Here is a 20,813-nt window from a genome sequence, read left to right as displayed (position 1 = left end):
TGATGTTGTAAGGATGCACGCAAATAAATGATTAACCGATGAGCAACAAACATGGCGGTTTTGTCAATCCGGTTTGGGAATACCCAGCCCGTTCTCATCCCAAGGCATCATATACTGACGCTTTTGACAATGCGTATACATCCAACGCACATGGCAGCCTTTAGCGTCAATATGAGATGCAGATATATATGGGCCAGAAGGCGTCTCCTAGTGGTCTAACCCTAACCCTACCCAAGACCTAAACCTACCCATAACCGAAGCATGTTATATTGACGCAAAAGGGTGCCATGTGCGTTGGATGTATACGCATTGTCAAAATGACGCCCTAGGATGAGAATGTGTTGGAGTACAGGATATAGGATGACGTAGGCGTTAACTAGTTGAAAAGAGTGAATGGTGGGAAGAACAAACTAGGTTCATCTTTATTCAGCCTACGGGAAGTTGATTACGTCGATGGATGGATATGTAATCTGAATCCTGGATCTAAACGACGTGCTCATGGATTTGCTGGCCGTTTGTCGTGGTAACTGAAAAAAGCAACGCACTGTTGTGGACGTTCCAGTCACCTAGATAGACTACAGTTCGAGTATCTGAAGTACCTGAGAGAAGCCGGAGTTGACCGTTAACTCGTGTGAAGTCGTGGAGCGTGAGTAAAAGGATATATAAACTCAAGAGCTGTTATTGTGGGACTTTGTGGTTTATATGCTGCCCTTTGATACACTGTGGAAACATTGATGGACTCAAACGACTTTGACTGTTTCTCTGAAGTCCTCTTTTCGCAAAATCCTTCCAAACTAATGGTGTGTTCACACTGAATACGAATTTAATCGTTTGCGCGAGTAGATTACATACAAAGTCAATGCAAAGACGCGAATAGACGCATCAATTGCGCGGGGCGTTGCGAATGACGCGAATTGGGCTACGCGTTTTACAACGAACGTCTTCTGCGCAAGATGAAAAATTTGAACTCGAGTGGAAGATTCGCATGACACATTGTTGCGCCTGCCAATCAATGAAGAGCTAATCGATACGTCCAGTAATGTATTTTAAAATAGGCTACATTTATGTGCCTTTACAATACATGTATTTTAAATAGATGTTGCTATATATTTTACTAGGTATATTGAGCAGCTACAGATCCAAACTCCATTCAGAAAATCAGCATTGTAAACATCTTTTGCCTCTTATAATTTTATGGACAGGACTGACAAAACAGACATCCCAGATAGCAAACTGACATTGAATCAATGTGGAAATATGACATTGAAACAACGTTGATCTGACATTGTTTTGCTCATCGAATTAACGTTGAACCAACGTCAGACGCGTCATTCTTTCAAAACTAACGCAAAATCAACTTGAAATCAACGCGTTGATTCAACGTTATGAAAGCAAAACAATTTTCGATTTTCATTTAGCTTTGAAGAATGCCGCGTCTGACGTTGGTTCAACGTTAATTCGATGAGCAAAATCAACGTTGTTTCAATGTCATGAGAGATGTCATTTCCACGTTGATTCAATGTCAGTTTGCTGTCTGGGATAGGCCTACTAAAATTCAGAGTCTAAACAAATCAACATAAGTAATTTGTTTCGGCATGTTTTTCATACATTTATTGTAATTAAATCACAGCAAAAACGATATATGCTGTATATTTATTGGTGTTGACGTTATTTTATGAAACTGCCCCTGATCTGAGACGGATAGCCTATAGTTGGTGTTGTCACGATTCCTGTCTTGTGTGGAATTTAATTATTTCCTGTTCCGTGCCATGTTTTGTAGTCCTTTGTAGTTTTTCTTGTTGATGAGTTCCCCCAGGTGTTTCTGATTAGCCACGCTCCTTGTTCCCTTGTTTACCTTGTTTGTATGTGTATTTAAACCTCTGTGCTTCAGTTGTTGGGTGTCGGTCGTTGTTTGAATGTAGCTTTGTTCTGAGTTTTCCTGTTTCTGAGTTTCTTTATTTTCCTTTGATAACCCTTTTGTTTGAAATTTATTATTAAAATTAGTGACTGCATTTGGATTCGTCCTTGCCTCATCGTTACAGGTGTCCACTAGCTAGCAGGTTATTAAACTGGGCATCGTCATTTTTAAATAGCGCTGGAAACGGCTGTCATCCAGGCGCAGTTCCTGAGAAGACGGTGAAATTCACAGAGTTGCGTTCGCCTCTGGATGGTGCTGTGAACCCAGACACGTCGGCGTTTGGCTTTCCTCCGTATTTGGGACTTCCACAACAAGTACAGAGCAGCAATATCTTATTTCAGACATGACGGAAACGTATGCCAGAAAGAAATAGTGTTGTTTTTTTTTTATTCGCGAGTGACGCAGATGCGCGAGTTGGTTCAAAATGTTCAAGCGTCTAACTAGACGCAATAGACGCGTATTTGACGCTCTATTCACGTTCGGTGTGAACACACCATAAGACCATGTGAACTGCGTGAAGAAGGTTTTGAAATGAATGAAACCTGCGTTACCTTGTTGTTTTGTTCATGTTGAGGTTGTGTATGTTTATTTTTCCTATTACTCCAATGGTGATGTGTGGTGTGATGAAATTGGTACTCTGTCATGTTGAATATAGCCTACTAAAATATTTGCATATTGAATCATAGTGGTTTGGTTTTCTTAGAGTCTACTCTTGCAACATTTTAGGGTTCATGTTTATTTATTAATACATGTACCCTGTGTTCGCTTTTGCTTCTTGACATGACTAACGACCCTAAACAAGATTATCTTGATTATATTTTGGCAGAATATATCTGTCTGGCACCCCAGCATAAAATGAAGTAGGAAAGTGTTCCAACGTCATCAGCTGGTGAGTGATGACTTTTGCTAATTCATCTATTCAACCCAGATAATTGCTGTAAATAATGAACACAGTATCAGAGGAATACTTTAATAATTTGATCTCTGGAAACATCTGGAAATGAAGAAAAACAACAGTGTACTGCTTATTTTGCTTTTCAATTTTTAAGTCTACATGTCATACTAAGAAGAAATTATGCTTCTAACAACGGAGCAAATATGATTTCTGGAAACACCATATTGTTTAGCTGTGTTAAAATACTGACAGAACTTTAAACTGTAGTTATCTTACAATGCTTTTGGAAAATGTCCATGCAAACTTTTAAAAACTACATACAAACTGATAACCAACTATACTTTTGTACGGAGCCCCCCTAGTCCCACTTTGGCAAAAAAAAAAAAAAATAATTATAACTATCTTGTGGCCTCAAGATAGTAACTCGTGGCCTCAAGATACTAACTCGTGGCCTCAATATACTAACTCGTGGCCTCAAGATACTAACTCGTGGCCTCAAGATACTAACTCGTGGCCTCAAGATACTAACTTGTGGCCTCAAGATACTAACTCATGCCCTCAAGATACTAACTCGTGGCCTCAAGATACTAACTCGTAGCCTCAAGATACTAACTGGTGGCCTCAAGAGAGTAACTCGTGGCCTCAAGATAGTAACTCGTGGCCTCAAGATACTATCTCGTGGCCTCAATATACTAACTCGTGGCCTCAAGATAGTATTTCATGGTCTCAAGATAGAGTTAGTATCAAGATACTATTTCATGGTCTCAAGATAGAGTTAGTATCTTGGGGCCACAGTATCAAGATACTATTTCATGGTCTCAAGATAGAGTTAGTATCTTGAGGCCACGACCATGAAATAGTATCTTGAGGCCACGAGTTAGTATCTTAAGGCCATGAGATAGTATCTTGAGGCCAGGAGTTACTATCTTGAGGCCACGAGCTTCTATCTTGAGGCCACGAGTTAGTATCTTGAGGCCACGAGTTACAATCTTGAGGCTACGAGTTACTATCTTGAGGCCACGAGTTAGTATCTTGAGGCTACGAGTTACTATCTTGAGGCCACGAGTTAGTATCTTGAGGCCACGAGATAGTATCATTTTTTTTTTTTTTTTTGCCAAAGTGGGACTAGGGGGACTCCGTACTATTGCCATGAAAAACAAACTTTTTATTACTCAGTAATGAGTGAGAAAATCGGCTTGGTCATCATGAATAACAGTGACCTGTTTGCATCGTCTTAGTGTTACTATGCATGAATGATTCATCAGTTATTCCAAAATATGGCTTTTTATTTTTCATCTAAGTCCCACTTTTGACGATCCAATCCATTCTCATTGAAGAAAATCATTTTTCTCATTGAATGTACTGTTTCACTTGCTAATACATAAGCGAGTGGAAGTAAAATAGATTGTGAACAGCATTTCACTTTGGCTTTGGTGGCAAGGTGCAATAATGGTTAATTCATTTTATCGGAACCTCATTGCGCATGGACGCAGCACCATGACAGACTCATGAGATTGCCCCCTGCCAATAAGAGTGAAAGATCCTTGGGTGTCCAACAGGGTGATGAATGGTGGCCATTTGTTATGTGGAGGCCTGGGAAAAGCACTGCATCCCAATGTCTGCTGCCAGGAGCTTTCCTTTGTCTCTCCGACAGGCCTTCAGAATGGGCACACAATGACTGGAGCAAGGTTATAGCCAAGCGATGGACAAGGACGACAGAAAAAAAAAAAAAAAAAGACAAAACGAACTGAACAGTGTGTTCATGCGGGCTGGCAGCTAATATGGAGACTCAAAGAAAAGACCGGATAACTTTAGGATCTTGTTTGCAGTGTTCTTTTTGATGGAAAGCGAGCAGAAAATGCAAGGCGGAATCCATTCTTCATGTAGGCGAGAGAACATGAGCGTACACCTCTTCAATGTTACTGTTTGGGAAGTGAAAAGCAGGCTTCCTAACCACAGCTAGAATACATTTACTGCCCGTAAGAATGTTACATCAAACGTACACTAAGTGTTCGTTTTTCTACAAAAAAAAAAAACACCATGGGCAGTGAATAGCGAAGTACACAATCCCGTGGGGTACGCCAATAAGGCTATTATGGCCATCGCTCTTGGGGAAACTGTAAGCAAAACTAACAATGTGTTTTCCAGCAAGCAATTGCGCCTCTAGCTCCACGCTGCATGCTTCCATGGCTTGTGATGATATTTTGGAGGGAAGCCAAGGGATTACTAGTGAAAAGAAATGCGTTTTTTGCTCTTGATTCATGAAGCAAAGCGTTAAGGGCACTTTCCCATGTAATGGAGACAACTTTGGGGGGACATTTAAAGGAAAGGAGCAAAACATCATGGGAATGAAAACCTTTAACTGCATTTACTTTCAATTAGTAACATTAGTAGGAGGCAATCTTAGGTATTTGGGTATTCCGGTTGGGCATAATATCAATATGAAATATAGGAAATAAAAACAAACGTTTAACTCTAATGCCTAATGTTTCCACAACGCTGCTATGTACTATGGTGGTCAAGACTTGAGTTACAGTATACATCCGTGTACGGGAAACGCACACCAGATCAATGCTGAATCAAATAGATGAAAAGAGTTGGCTCTATTTAATTCAGCCCAAATAATTTCAGGTAGTTAAAGGACTTGTTCACTTTAAAAAAACAAAAACAAAACAAAAAAACTTGCTGATAATTTACTCACCCCCATGTCATCCAAGATGTCCACGTCTTTCTTTCTTCAGTCGAAAAGAAATTAAGGTTTTTGATGAAAACATTCCAGGATTTTCTCCATATAATGGACTTCAATGGGAACCAAACGGTTCAAGGTCCAAATGAGAGTTTCAGTGCAGCTTCAAAGGGCTTTAAACGACACCAGATGATGAATAAGGGTCTTATCTAGGACCCTTCGAGTCATGACTCGAAAAAAAGATTTGTTCATTTTGATGAACGAGTTTGAACAGGAGAGTCACGAACGCTGAACACAGAACAGAGCAAGGTGAGCATTTGTGCTTATAAAACTTTTTTCTTTATGTTTTAAATGACTGATCGTTTCACTAGATAAGACCCTTATTAATCATCTGGAATCGTTTAAAGCTCTTTGAACAGTTTGCAGTTTGTATTGAAAGTGTCGTTTGGACCTTGAATCGTTTGGAGTGCATTATATGGATAAAAATGCTGTAATGTTTTCATCAAAAACCTTAATTTCTTTTCAACTGAAGAAAGAAAGACATGGATATCTTGGATGACATGGGGGTGACTAAATTATCACCATTTTTTTTTTTTATTTATTTTTTTTTATTTAAAGTGAAATGCTCATTTAACTAAAACTAGAACCAGAAAAAAAACATCTCGTTTTCATTTCACGTGATGTACTAAAAAGAAAAAAACTGATACAATTCATATGAAAACAACAACAACAACAAAATGATTAAAACTTTAGATCAAATTTAAATGAAAACATAAAATAATAATAATAACTATTAATACCCATAAAAACTGAGTATCTCCATGCTAAAATAACACTGAATACCATTTAAAATGCATTCAATTACTCACAGGCAAACTGCAGGAGGGCATCTCGACTCAGGACGATGCCAATGCTGTTTTCAGCTCTGCACTGGTATCTTCCAAAATCAATAGCCTCACTCGCATTGTGTATTATTAAGTTCCCATCAATCAAACTGTAGCGGAAATCTGCTTCAGTGTCCACATTTGTTCCGTTGACCAGCCAACTGCAAAAACAATGACTTAATTAGAAAAACTGATTAAATTATTAGATTCTGAGGGATAAACAAATACATAAATATTATACACTGAGGCAACTAATTCATGACCACTATGCAGAAAACGCTTCTATATAAGAATTTTTACTGATTGTGTATTTATGCAACATTTTCCTGAACATTTTCCTTTCTGTTGATAGAATAAACTGTGATAAATATTTACAGCAATAATTTAAAATTCAACATCAGAATAAGAAATAATGTATTGTTTCACTTCGCTTGACTTAAAATTTTACGTTTAGTTAACTTAAGTTTAGTTGGATATTTAGGTTACCTCAACAAATTTGTAGTTGTTACAACTAATTGCAGCCACATATACACATTATAGTTAAAGAGCATGTTAGCATACAACCTGATGCGTCTTTATATCTCAAGCATGAGTATCGATCTAAATTACGACCCAGAACTCAAAAACCACTCCAGTGTCTGAGAACTCAGTAAAGCACGGAGTGCATTATTCAACTCGCTAACACCCGTATTTATTTATTTATTTATTTATGCATAGGCCTATAATACAGAAAATCTTCCAGTTTCCTAAAGGTTCGAACTTCTGTGAGACTGTAGAATATGTTTGGAGAGTATTGAGTGATATGATGATTCTAGCACATTATATCAATTCTGATTAGGAATCCACATGAGGAAAGTCCAACATTTGCGTCATTAGCATTAGTCTAACATAAATGTCACTTACAGGATAATAAGGATTCACAGTAAAGCTCCAGAGAAATTAAAATGTCATTTATTATCCGTTTAATAAAACCTTATCCATGATAATGAAATTAGTAAACCGTACCTGTAGGTCGGAACAGGGTTTCCTCTGGCTTCACAATTCATTATCACTTTCTTATCGTCTGAATCCAGGGAGAAGATTGCATCATCTGGCTCCTGAATAAACACCGGACCAAACTCCTCGCTCTCTGGGGTCAGATGGAAGGAAAAAAAAAGGCAAAAATGCATATTATTTCATGCATAAGCAAAATTAATCCAACATATTAATGACACACACTATACATTTCTTCTCAAATCTGCATTTTATTTGAAGTCTCATTGAGTTAAACTCATTTAACTCATTTTGCTTACAATGAGACTCGTCAATAACAGGAACTTTTGTAATTGTGTTCGATCGAGCACAATAAGACACAAAAGAGAACTCAATTCAGTATTGGCATGCTGTCTGTGAAGTGGCTTTCTGTGAATACACACCCGAAGCATGCACACAGAAAGCCTCTTTTTAGAGTTCTCTTTCGAGTCTTATTGCACTTGAATGGTTTGAAAGCACTTAAATGACTGATTGGCTGATCATATAGTGTTCTTCGGTCGGCCAATCTCTCTTGCTTCGCGGAGCTGGGGAGCGGAACCCAGAACCCAGATCATACATAGTACAAGAACAAGATATGCAAGTAGTCTGTGGGTTCAAACCCTGTTTCCTTGAGAAAGACACTTCTGCCTCAAGTCCTCCCGGGAAGTTCCAACTTATGTGTTCAGTAATCATGTAACTCGATATAAAATTACAGCCGTATAATCAGAACTTGCTGGGCAAGTTCATATTTCATTCTCTGTTATTAACTTCCCGACAAAAATAAAAATGGAAAAAGAGTAATTAAGGGTGCAAATGATGCTTTAATCTGTGTGTTTAATCATGATTGGGCTACCACAGAGAATTATTGGAAATGTAGTCTTGTCTCATAAACCAGCTAAATAAGTCACATATTGGACAAACTTTGTTGCTATTCCTCAAAAAAAAATTATAAACAATGCATACAAACTAAAACACATATTACAAAAAAAAGCAATTTGTTTACGCCATGGATTTTTAATTGACCTCAGCTAATGAATATAAAAACCATGCTTCCCCATGGAAATCATGCCATAGTGTTGATGTGCACTACATACAGTATTTACACGACACCAATGTAGGGTAATGAATTTGGATATGTGTTCTATATATAGGCTATGCATGTCGGACAAATTAAGTTTTAACAATGCAAAAGAGTTTTAGCTCATTCTACCAGTTGGATCTACACGGCAGACGGTCCACATTAGAAATCCTGTTAACTGTCTCATATATTCAGCCCCCAGGGTGAACTCGATAACATATCTCAGGAGAATTACTGAGAGTCCTTCCAATTAGTAACACTCAGGAGATGTGCTCCGTCGGTGCAGAGTGAGTTTATGCTGAACACTGGGACCAATATTAAATCTCAAATTGTATAACAAACACATGGGACATGTGTAATGCATGGTTTGACATACATAGTATACTAGTCTATAAATCTAGACGCACCCTCAGCAGCAAAAAATCATTTAGTCTAGCAACACTCCATTGACGTTTTAGCTGTAAAAACAGAACTCCGGACGGACCAATCACATTGTGTATAGAGTCGGCGGGCAGGCTTAACATAATGACGACAGAGTTGCGACGGCCAGAGCAAGCTCGGACGGTCCGTGTACTTTGCTACCAACAAATTTTCTTTTTGAAAGGAAAAAAAAAAAAACGGAAAACAACCGATTATTCGTTTTTTTCCTTCTGATATTCAAAAACGAAAAACGAAAAACAATGTTGTTATCCGATTGTCCTTGATCTGTTTATAGATAAAAATCGGAAATCAAAATATGACCCACAAATCGTAATCCTTTGCTGCGTCCCAATTCGCCTACTTTAAAGTCGCCCTAAAAGTATTCGCCCTAATTCGCCCTAAAAGTATTGTGAGGAAAAAGTAAATATACTTTTGAGTGTGTACAGTGCTTGAAGTGGGGGAAAAAAAGGTAGGCTACTCTCTTGAATTTGGCAAATCATGGCATTTGAAATTTCTACAGTGAAAAACAAAACTTACAACAACAATTTATTGTTATTTATTTACAACATATATATATATATATATATATATATATATATATATATATATATATATATATATTTAAACAAGTTGTGTGTGCGCGCATTTTTACACAGACACATCTTGAGTGTGGACTCATATAAGTTACACTCCCAAGAGTGTTAATTTAACATTTTTTGCTTTGTACAAAAAGTCGTATTTAACTTACAAGCTGAGCCATAGCGCATTAATAGCTTGTTTCCATATGACGTCACGCCATTGCGTTGCCATGGTGCGAAATACAAATGGAGTGCAGGAAGTGATTTGCTGTATTTAGGAAGCACTATAACAAACTCAAAATGCCTGTGTTTTGAGTCATTTATAGTTACTTGAATTGATCAAACCACAAGGAGTTTTTAATCGTGTACCAAAAGTTGTTGTTCATACGGGGGGGAAATGCAAGAAATTGTTCGAAAAACGACTTGCAAACCTTTGTCTGCGGTCGGGAGGAGCCGAATGGGGAAATGCGCGTGTGTGTGTAACGTTAGTGATCACTTCGTCAAAGGTGAGTTAATACAACTTAAGTGACTGTTTGTGTAACGTGTAACATTTCCGAACTTTGTAAAGTCAAAGTATGTCTGTAAGACGAGGTATTTGTGATACAGCCTCGATGGCAAGACAATATTTTAATTCAGTTGAAAAATCGCTACTCTTCATAACGTTAGGATCACATCCAACATATGTTTGATTTTTTTGTTTATTTATTTTTCTTGTAATAGCGTGTAAAGTAGTACAGTACGGACTTTCCTCCATATTGTCCATTGCGCTCTTCACTCCCTGCCCTCCATCTGAATTCCGCACGTCATCATAATCACGTGACTGAAACCCAGCTATTATCGCTGGCGATATGTCCGCGATATCAATGCGTTATGGCTCAGCTTGTCAGTTAACTGCGGCTCTTTGTGGTAAATGCCGCTCCATCTGAAAGCAGGTGAATGAGATTTAGCCTACTACTAATCAAGGAACCAGCTTTACTGACGAGATGCGCATAACAATGTGATGCGATATAACGCCCAGCCCTACCTTTAACTTTTAAATACATCATTACATTCAAATGGCAAACACATTCGGAAAGTCTCCGCATGAAAGACCCACTACTGGGAGGTGAATGTGTGACAACATTTCTCTCTGAAAAGGTAAGAAATTTAATTAGATTGAATGGAGGATTTTAACTGTGACGAGATGATTGACAGGTCAGTTTACGACGATAGGATGCACGCGACAGATTTGTCCGTTAAAGATGACGACTATGTCCCAAAGCTTGCCTACCCATTTACTACACACTCAAAAGTATGTACTTTTTCTTCCAAAAAAAGGACATTGTATATGGGAATTGGGACGCAAGAAAGGATTACCATCTATGGGTCATATTTTGATTTCCGATTTTCATCTATCGACAGATCAAGGACAATCAGATAACGAGATTGTTTTTCGTTTTCTGTTTTTTAATATCAGAACGAAAAACGAATAATTTGTTGTTTTCCATTTTTTTCTTTTCCTATTTACTAATGGTAATTGAGAAACGGGCCGTTTTCGTTTTTTTTTTTTTTTTTTTCAAAACGAAAATCCGTTGGCAGCAAAGTAAACGGACCCTAGGACATACTCTGTTTGAAGTCGTTCATCCTCGGATGCGGCTCCGCGCCCGATGTTACAAAAAAGCTGTGGGCGAAACGATCAACGATGTTTGTTTGTTTGTTTGAATATGTGTCATACCAATGCTATCTCATGACCAATTTGTACGAATCTGTATGATTTGTCTAAACCCAAGTGACGGGTAGGTTTAAGAGCAGGCCAGGGCTAGGTAGTAGGTAATATGTATGTTTTAGCCAAAAATATACAAATTCGGACGAGTGAGGTCGTATGAATTAGTACAAATTAGCCAGCTCGTAAAATAGCTTTGGTCATGCTAATACATGTACTAACTAATGTTTTTTTGGACATGTACTATATACATATATATATATATATATATATATATATATATATATATATATATATATATATATATTACATTAAGTATATTGACAATTTTTTATTTATTTATTTATTTATTTATTTTTATTTTTTTTGGACATATACCATAGTAACACCATGTTTCTTAATCATATCTTGGCTGTACCATATGTTTGGCACACATCATCATCACAAGATTTTGGGATATTTAACCATATATTACTGAGGTTTGCTAGGTATGTGGTGCTGTTCTAAGTAACATGTAAATGCTATGCTACATACATATGAATATCATTCAGTATTATGGTATATATCAAAGTATAATGGTAGTACAATCAGTGTAACACAGTACCACCACAGTATTGTTTTGTAAGGATAAAGCTGTTGATGAAATTATCAGGGCTGCATGAACTGCTCTCCACCCCCTGTTTAACATCCGCTATGCGATGGCTAAATATGGCAAAAGCAGGAACAGAATTAGACAACAGAGATAGAGAAGAGATGAAGGACCCGTGGGCGCAGAGTTCACACATAACCTAGTCATTTGCAGTGGCTTGGGAGTGAGCTATCTAAGCTCTGCTCTATTATTTATGCTGCATGCATAATAAATCCCAGTGTGTACAGGCTGCAACATCGCCACTGTCTTGAGCTGCTCTCTGCCCAGGTGTCAGCACACCAGCCTCATATCTGCGGTCTGTGAAGCCAGGCGCTTTACACAACCATTGAATGTCTCCAGTACAACCTGCACATTTCTTACAAAAAAAACACATTTCTTATACATCGCAGTCTGTTGGCATATTGACCAGAAAAAGTGTCATCCCCACAAGAGAGAAGACATCAGATCCGAAAGGAAGGGAACACATTTTCCAGAAGCCTAGCATTTAATTCATTGTAAATAACATAAAACACAGGTAAAAGGCTTAAAAAAGTGACTTAAATCAAGTAAATATATTATTTAATATAGCTGAATCAACTTAAATACATTAATTCATATATATCACAAAACTACATTATATGAACTAAGTTAGGTGTACAGTAACTATATAAAGAAACAAATTTGTTATTTGCAATGTTTTATGGGTGTTTGTCATGCTGTTGCTGTGTGGTTGCTAGGGTGTTCTGGGTGGTTCCTAAGTTGTTACGAACAGGCCTAACGCGGAACTTCCGGTCAACAGGTAGACTGACCACGATCTTCAGTATGAGTTTGTGAAACGAAGGTTTTTGCTCCTGTTGAAGCTATAAGTTTGGATGAAATCAACCTTGTTTAAAGAAAAAAAAACATGTTTTATCCACGATCTTATGAAAAAAAAAAACTACACTACCCACAATCCTAAGCATATAGTAACAACGTCTGCTGATTGGCCCAACTCGCTGTTACCATAGAAACGTTTACCTTACTGGCGAACGGCTAGAGTAACACAGTCTCATCCCAAGACGTCATACAACTGACGCTTTTGACCATACGTCAACATCCGCCATTTTAAGGTACCCTTTAACGTCAGTTAGACGACAATCCTGGGGCGTCATCCAACTGACGCTTTACCTTTAATGGTATAGGTTTGGGTCTGGGGTAGGGTTAGGATTAGATAACGTCAAATAACCGACGTTTTAGGGTACCCTAAAATGGCGGATGTTGAAAAGCGTCAGTTGTAAGAAGTCTTGGAATGAGACTGCGCTGGCTAGAGCTACCCGCGGCTGTTGTTGTAGTCAGTGGCGGTTCTACCTTGAATTACACCCAGGGCGAGACCACCTTCGAGCCCCCCCCCCCCCCCCCCCAAAAAAAAAAAAAACAAACAAAAAACTTTGCATATTATAGGCTACTGTAAAAACTCATAATTAAAGTTGATTTTAGTTGATCATTAAAGTATTAGATAATATGGTGACCAAAATGATCACACACAGAATCTTGTTCAAAACGCCTAATACACAGTGAAATCAATTCACCAAGTTAATAATATTAAAGGGTTGTTTTAAAGGAGTGCCTTTCATCTTACTTACTAAACTTAAAAAAAGGTTAACACAAAAAAAAGTTTTATATAAAGATAAACCTCATATTTCAGCATTTAAATCCTCTCTATAAAAATAATGAGTCAATAAAGATACATTCCTGACATTTATAATGCACAGTAGCTTATCTTTTATTGTTAATAGTAAAATTCGTACCGATTTTCCCATGGCTGTCGTTGCTTTAGAACCATGCACTCATTACTGCGCTCTCCAACGACAAAGAAGTTTTAGTAGCTAATGTATTTCCACCACAGAAAAACGCTTGCTGTAGCTCTGCTAAAAGATTTATTTACGGAGAAGAGAAAAAAACACCCAAGTGTTTGGGTGCACGTGCACTCCCATACTGAAAAGTTTATGAGCGCGCGTCCTGTGAGCGCATAATGAGCGCCCTCCCGTGCGCCTATTTGAAACATAGAGGATTTGAAATAACGACCTCGAGCGCGCAAAAGACGCGATACGTGAACTAATCAGGAGATCCCCTTGACATCGCTTCTGCGCACGGCACCTTCTCAGCAAGCAGGGCGCCATTGCCAATAATTTAATCGAAATGATAAAAAATTGAAAAACTTCGCGGCACAGAGTTTTTTTTTTAACTGCTCGTGCCGCCCCCCATGTGACATGAAGAAATGCCGCCCCGGGCGACTGCCCGGTTCGCCCGTGCCTAGAACCGCTACTGGTTGTAGTGTACCGGGTTGCTCTACCTCAGGACGTAGACAGCCATATCTCAGCTTTCATGCTTTCCCACCCGAGAGTTTTCATTTACCATCCGAACCACATCGCCACATCGAAGTGAATTCAGGCAGGTTGCGGAGAGATTTGGTCCAGCGGTATCTATTGGACTCCACCATTGTAAAAAGCTAACCGTAATTACGTATTTTAGTATGGATACGGCTCTTCCAGTTAGCTTTTCCGGCGGGTTAGGTCTTCAATTTTTCCGTGACATAGGCCTACTGGGCCTGGTAAAACAAATCCACCCCAAGCCTTTATGATATTCTAGTCTCTGCACTCTTAAAGGGGTCATGAACTGGCTTTTTAAATTGTATTATGTTGTCTGAGGTCAACTTATGACGTTCGCTTGGTTTTTGCATTCAAAAACATCAAAATGAATAAGTAATAGGCCATTTTATACCCTAGTTTTGAGCCTAGCTGAAAAACGTTCGTTTTTTTATGTGCGTCTCGCACTGAAGACTTGGAAGTAAACACCCACTGCTGTGAGTGGATAACAGTTTTGCATATTATAATGAGTTTCAACTCACCCGTCGATGCACTTGGGGGAAATAGTTTTTAAAACGTCCGATGTTTTAAAATGGCAACCGGAATGATTCGCCCATACATGTTTGACCCAGAGTCGTGTGTTGCACAATTCCTGTCAGATCCAATATAGACGGCGTATAGACACCATTCTTCAATCTTAATCGGTCTGCATATCCACTCTTGTTTACAAAACAATCCTCAGTGAAATGAAGCGAACAGATGTACAATGTTTTACCTAATCAGCTGGACAATATTTTGGGGTGGTGTTTTATCCTCTTTGATGTCATAGTTCCCCACTTTGAAAAACGAGTCGTTTGCTGAGGCTGGTGTCAATAAAAGCTTTTATTGGACTAACAAGGACGTTTTCAGTTCTGAAACTGACCTCTTAGATGTCAAAAGCTCAAGGAAAATTTGATTTCTCAGTTCATCACCCATTTAAAATTAAAGGTGCTTTATAAGCATCTATGACTCCATGAAGAACTTTGAACATATGTACAACCTTTCCATTACATAAAAGTCTATATAGTGGAAAATACAATGTTCTTCACACTTTGAAAATGGTGGCTATTTTATGAACTGTTCACTAAACGGTTATTTGGGGTACTCAAAATGCTTATTCACTGTGAAAACCTCCTATTGGAAATATGTTTTCCAAGAGTGCAGATACGACTCTAGAACTTCAGTTCAAGTCAGTGGGATTTATCCACTCTTTTTTTTTTTTTTCACCACTGAAATCAAAAACGTAGGTTTTACTTTCTGAAAAATGTTCACTCCGAAATTGCCAGTAAATGTCACAAATAATTAAAAAGACTGCAAGCAACTGAACTAAATGTGCAATTTTGAAGTAGAAAGACTGAAATAGTATTTTCTTGTAAAACTGTCAGCAGTTTGTTTCTTTCTCGCTTACAGTATTATTTTTCAAAGTCTGATCACTTAGAAAGTAACAACACACCTATTGATTTCAGACACATGATTTTTTATATTGTGTCCATAGCACATAGATGATGGCTCAGTGGCACACATATTCACACACAATATGTAAGAGACTTTAAACAATACAATATGATTTCACATCTACCTTCAAATCGAACCCTAAAAATTGTGAGAGAAGAGACCCTCATTTAGTCCATGCAGCTATAAGTGCAAAACTGAATTGGACCAATTTGGTAGTCAGCTGTGTTTTCAGAGCATCTGTGCAGACAACAATAGAGTATTTTATGTAAAGCAGTGCTTGATTCACTGTAACACTCAGTCCTGTGGTTGCCTCTCGGCCGACTGTGGGCCTTTGAGATTAAAGAGCGCTCCCCCGCACAAACACTCCCACTCGGCCCATATGCTCCCTGGCTCGCTTCGGTCTCCTCAACACCTCTAGTCACCAATCATTCTCTGTGAATTATGTACAGATCTGTGTAGCTTGGATAAGCTTTGTGTAATTGGGGATCATTCTCTGACAGAGAAACACAAATGTCTCAGACAATACAATAATATGGGGTTTTTGCAAGAATAAAATGTGACATGGTTTTGTAGCTATATGAAGTTATGCCTGACAAAGACATTACACACTTGCACATCAATATGAATTATAAATACACTTGCATTTCCATTCAAAAGTTTGGGATCAGTACCTTTTTTTTAAATAAGTCAAGTTGAAAAAGGATTTATATTTCTGTTCACGTGAGGAACGTGTAACAACACGGTGCATCGCACTATGCTGCGTAACCACAGACCAATCAGACTCTCTATACGCCTTATTCACGACAACGCCATCTTTGATTTTTAATGAAAATGAAAGCGAGGCTGTGAGGGATGGACTTGCATCTCTTCAATGGGCTGTACTGATATTTAATGTGTTTTTTGGATTGTTCTGCTCATGAAACACTGGAAAAATATCTTTCCAAGAAATGTCAGTTGACAAAAAACTCCCGACAATGTAAGCTGTGGAAAATTGTAAGTAATCTAGCCGCTTTATTCAGCTTTTTACAGCGGATGCCGTTGGAAACACGGTAAGACTATCCCTCACAGCCTCACTTTCATACCTGTCATGGCGCTGCTCTGAATAAGGTCTATACTCCCTAAACCACCACCGAAAGTGTCCGAACTGCAGTGGAAGAATGAGTCCTGGCTGGTTCAATGAGTTGTGTTTTATTTTACATCTTGTGGATCTATGTGTGAGCTGTTTAATTGGGGAAGTGGTGGCACCTGTGGGATGACAACATACCGGTGGATGGAGTGTAATGCTCCAGGCAATGTTCTGCTGGGAAACACTGCACTCTTAGAAGAAAATGTTCTATCAGCGCTACGTATTTGGAACCCCTAAAAGATTATATACACTCTTAAAAAAAGGGTTCCTCTGGGTTTTATATAGAACCCTGGGGTTCCATACTTGGCCAATAGAACCTTTTACCAAAAAACAAAAACAAAAAACAAAACATGGTTCTATATAGATCCATTTTGGAGTTACATATATGAAGAGGGGGATGGAACCATTTCTGGTTCTAAAGAGAACCATTTCTTCTAAGAGTGTGGGTACGGCCATCCATGTAGATGTAAATTTGACACGTGCCAACTACCTAGATCAGGTACATCCCTTCATGACAATGGTGTTCCCTGGTGGATGTGACCTCTTTCAGCCAGATTATGCATCCTGCCATGGTTTGAGGAACATGCTGAACCGTTCAAGGTGTTTCCCTGGCCTCCAAATTCTCCAGATCTCAATCCAATTGAGCATCTGTGGGATGTGCTGTACCAACAAGTTCGATCCATGGTGGCTCCACCTCGCAACCTAGAGGACTTAAAGAGCCTTACTTACTTACTTAGAGAGTCTTGCATGGTCAAGCACCCTCTTACATCCAGGATCTATTACATGCAAACACCCCTGGTTGGTCTCTAAGATCTTTAGGCCAAGACCTTTTAACTATTCCCAGAACACGTCTTAAAACAGAGGTGACTGTGCTTTTTGTGTTGTGGTTCAAGGCTCTGGGACTCTCTCCCTTTGCCATTGAGAACTATTTGGTTTCTGTGGAGTCTATTTTTGGATAAGCTTTTAATTAACAATATGGTTTTGCATTTTATTAAATTTTGATGGTAGTTGTTATTTTATTTCATTTGTTTTGATTTTATTTTTTTAAAGCACTTTTCCTTGTCTGTGAAAGGTGCTATATAAATCAACTTTACAATTACTATTACATATATAACACCTAATACTATACACCTACAGGGGACTTGTAAAGTCCATGCATCTGCGGGTTGGCACTGTTTTGAAGCAACCATAAATGACACATAACATTTCACATTTTGGGATGTAATGTGATTATATCAGTATTTGCAATTCTAGCTAAATATTGTACCTCATTGCTGCATTCACCATATCTGTGTTCATACATACAGTATCTTGCCCTTTCTCTGACGATACAAGCCATCAGCCAGCACAATGAATTCAGTCTCTCTGTGTATGTGCTGGCCCTCAGGCACAATGCTTTTTACTGCTAGTGTAACTACATTTCATAACTGCTTCAGACATTTAACAAATCGCAGGAAACTTTAAAGACATTCGGTGAAACAATTACAAGGTTACAATTACAAGAACAGAAATATTTCCTTCTGATCACAGAAGCAGTTGACCTGGTAAACGCTTAAACTACATCGGCTCTGTCATGACAATCAGCATGTGAGTTGTTTGTGAATCAACATTCATGACTGATCCACCGATTCCTGACATTTATGGGTTACACTTTATTTTACAGAGCGTGTACTTACAGTGTACTTACCCAAGGAAGTGCTGGTAATATACGGCAACTACATGAAGGTTAGGTTTGGGGTTAGTACCAAGTTATAACCCAACATAGTATGGTACATAGTATGTACATGTAGAATACGACTATAGTAGGCCTCATCTGTATGTCTGTGTAAGCATTCATTTACAGCTCACATGAAGTATCTGTGCAGTGTAAAACAGCTCCACTAAATTTAACTGCATCTCTAATGGTTGTTGTCATGAACTCCAGTCAGTCATATTGAATAATTATCATAAACATATGAAAATCCATTTAGAATGTATTTTACCTAATCCAACTTAAACGTTAAGTCTAGTTGCTGTTTCACTTTTTAAAGTATAATCAAATTGGCTGTAGAAATTTTCAATTTTTCAACTCTTAATTTTTATTTTTTTATTAATTTATTATTGTTATTATTATTATTTTTTTTAATCTTGTATAACTTAAAGTTAAAGTAATGGAAAAAAAATAGGTTGCCATGACTTAGTCGTCATATCATTATTTACAGTGAATCATATTTTAATACCGTTGGGCACATTGATATATGATACAGAAATTAATTAATGTACTTCATATAATACCACGCTCTAAACAATGCTGGGTTGTTTTAACCCAGAATTGGGTAAAATATGGACATCCCAAGTGTTGGGTTAAAAATGTGATTTAAAATTTTAACCTTCAACTTTCACTTTCAAATAATAATTTTTTTAATAACATTTTTAACCCATATTTGGGTTTGTCCATATTTGACCCAAATTTGGGTTGAAATAAGCCATTATTTTTTAGAGTACACATGTACTATCACGTCAAAAAAAAAAATGTTACTAGCACAACTCCACAATCTGACAGAAATACAGGCCTTTAACCTAGTTTTGGAAGCTGGGGCAGCATGATATTTCTCACAATTTAGAAATTATCAAGTGGTTGGAAAAGGCCTTTGTTTCTTGGGAAGAGAGGAAACAGTAATCTGTGCAGTCTCCTGTCAGCAGACTGGTTCTCTAGTGGGAAATAAAACACTCTTTGGAAATATACATTAATCAGAGGTATGACAGAGATAGAGGACAGGACTGGTGATCTCTCTCCTGAAATGTTTTGGAAAAACTATGAAGTAATTTGTTGTCGGGGGAAAAAAAAGCGTCAAATAACTTCCTACTGTAGTTTCATCCCTCAAAGTTAACAAACTCGTTCTTTAAAAAAAAAAAAAAAACTACAGTCATCATTTAAAGAGGCCATGTGATCTGAAGAGGCCAAGACAAAGTCTTGATTTGGTTTTTATGGAGTACCATTATAGCTTTTCATGCTTGAATGTTCAAAAAAACACATCCTTTTTCTGATATTTTACATCGTTGCATCACCTCTCTTCCCAAACTGTCTGTTACTTTTGAAAAGCTCAATATGTGATTGGTCAAATGGACCAGTGTGTTGTGATTGTTCAACCGAGTCGAGCGCGTTTCAGAAAGGTGCCCTTTCAGAAAGCACAAAAGTTCTTCTTTAATCAACCTCATGCCATTCTTGATATCTTGTCATTCTTGGTTGGTTTAACCCAATTTTGGGTCAAATATGGACAAACTCAAACATTGGGTTAAAAATGTAATTTAAAAACATAACCCAATGGCTGAGTTTGTCCATATTTGACCCAAAACTGGATTAAAATAACCCAGCATTTTTTAGAGTGTACAAAAAACAAACACATGGCTTCAGAAACACTTGTAATGTATATTATGTAGTCATATGGTTTCCTAGTTCCAATTTGATTGATACATCTTTCTGTTTCACAGAAAAAAAAAAGAACATTATACAGATTTGGCACGATGATGACAGAGCTATCATTTGTGGTTGAACTATTTCTTTAAACCAAACAGGCATGGACGATTTTTCTTTCTATTAATAAAAAAAGTGTTTGGGACGTAGGATGCAGGAAACCATTGCAGTTTAACTGTCTTATCTTTCTCTTACAGTTTGTCTGGCTTTGTGACACAGAGATGACCAACCATCAAAAGCGTCCTTTCAAATTAAACAAAATCCTCAATAACAAGGGCCATTTCTTCAAGCGAGAAAAACCTCGCCAGAGGCGTCAGATTTCCTGCCTAGCGAATGCCTTTGAGAGTTTAATCAACCGTTCGTTCTCTCACTATTAAACAGGGAGGGCTCATGGCAGTACACAGTTTCACAGATAGGCTATGACATGTTTGAGTGCACATCATGGAGCCTTTGTATATGTCTAACAGTTGAAAAGCAATTATAGTAAAGTGCCTCGGTTTACTCCTTTCTATTGTTCAGCTCGGTTTGAGCAGGAACAGACTGTTCAGGTATCACCTCAAACAAGGTCTCTCCACTGGCCCACACTGTAATTAT

At 38.0% G+C, this 20,813-nt stretch overlaps 1 protein-coding gene across 5 annotated transcripts in view; it reads right to left on the bottom strand.

The window, feature by feature from the left end:
- The window catches only part of cntn5 (contactin 5), a 347,671-nt gene that overhangs the window by 133,717 nt on the left and 193,141 nt on the right, over positions 1-20,813 (bottom strand). For all 5 annotated transcript variants that reach the window (XM_089135349.1, XM_089135350.1, XM_089135353.1 and 2 more), the window contains 2 exons: positions 7,389-7,512; positions 6,369-6,544 (listed from right to left, as the gene is read on the bottom strand). In XM_089135349.1, coding sequence (XP_088991475.1) covers positions 6,369-6,544; positions 7,389-7,512 — 300 coding nt within the window. The remainder of the gene's footprint in view (positions 1-6,368; positions 6,545-7,388; positions 7,513-20,813) is intronic.

This window comes from Pimephales promelas, chromosome 10 (genome assembly GCF_988280905.1).
Source record: "Pimephales promelas chromosome 10, fPimPro1.hap1.1, whole genome shotgun sequence".
Taxonomy (NCBI): Eukaryota; Metazoa; Chordata; class Actinopteri; order Cypriniformes; family Leuciscidae; genus Pimephales; species Pimephales promelas.
Note: the sequence above shows the minus strand (reverse complement) of the source record. Positions and strands in the feature narration are given on the sequence as shown.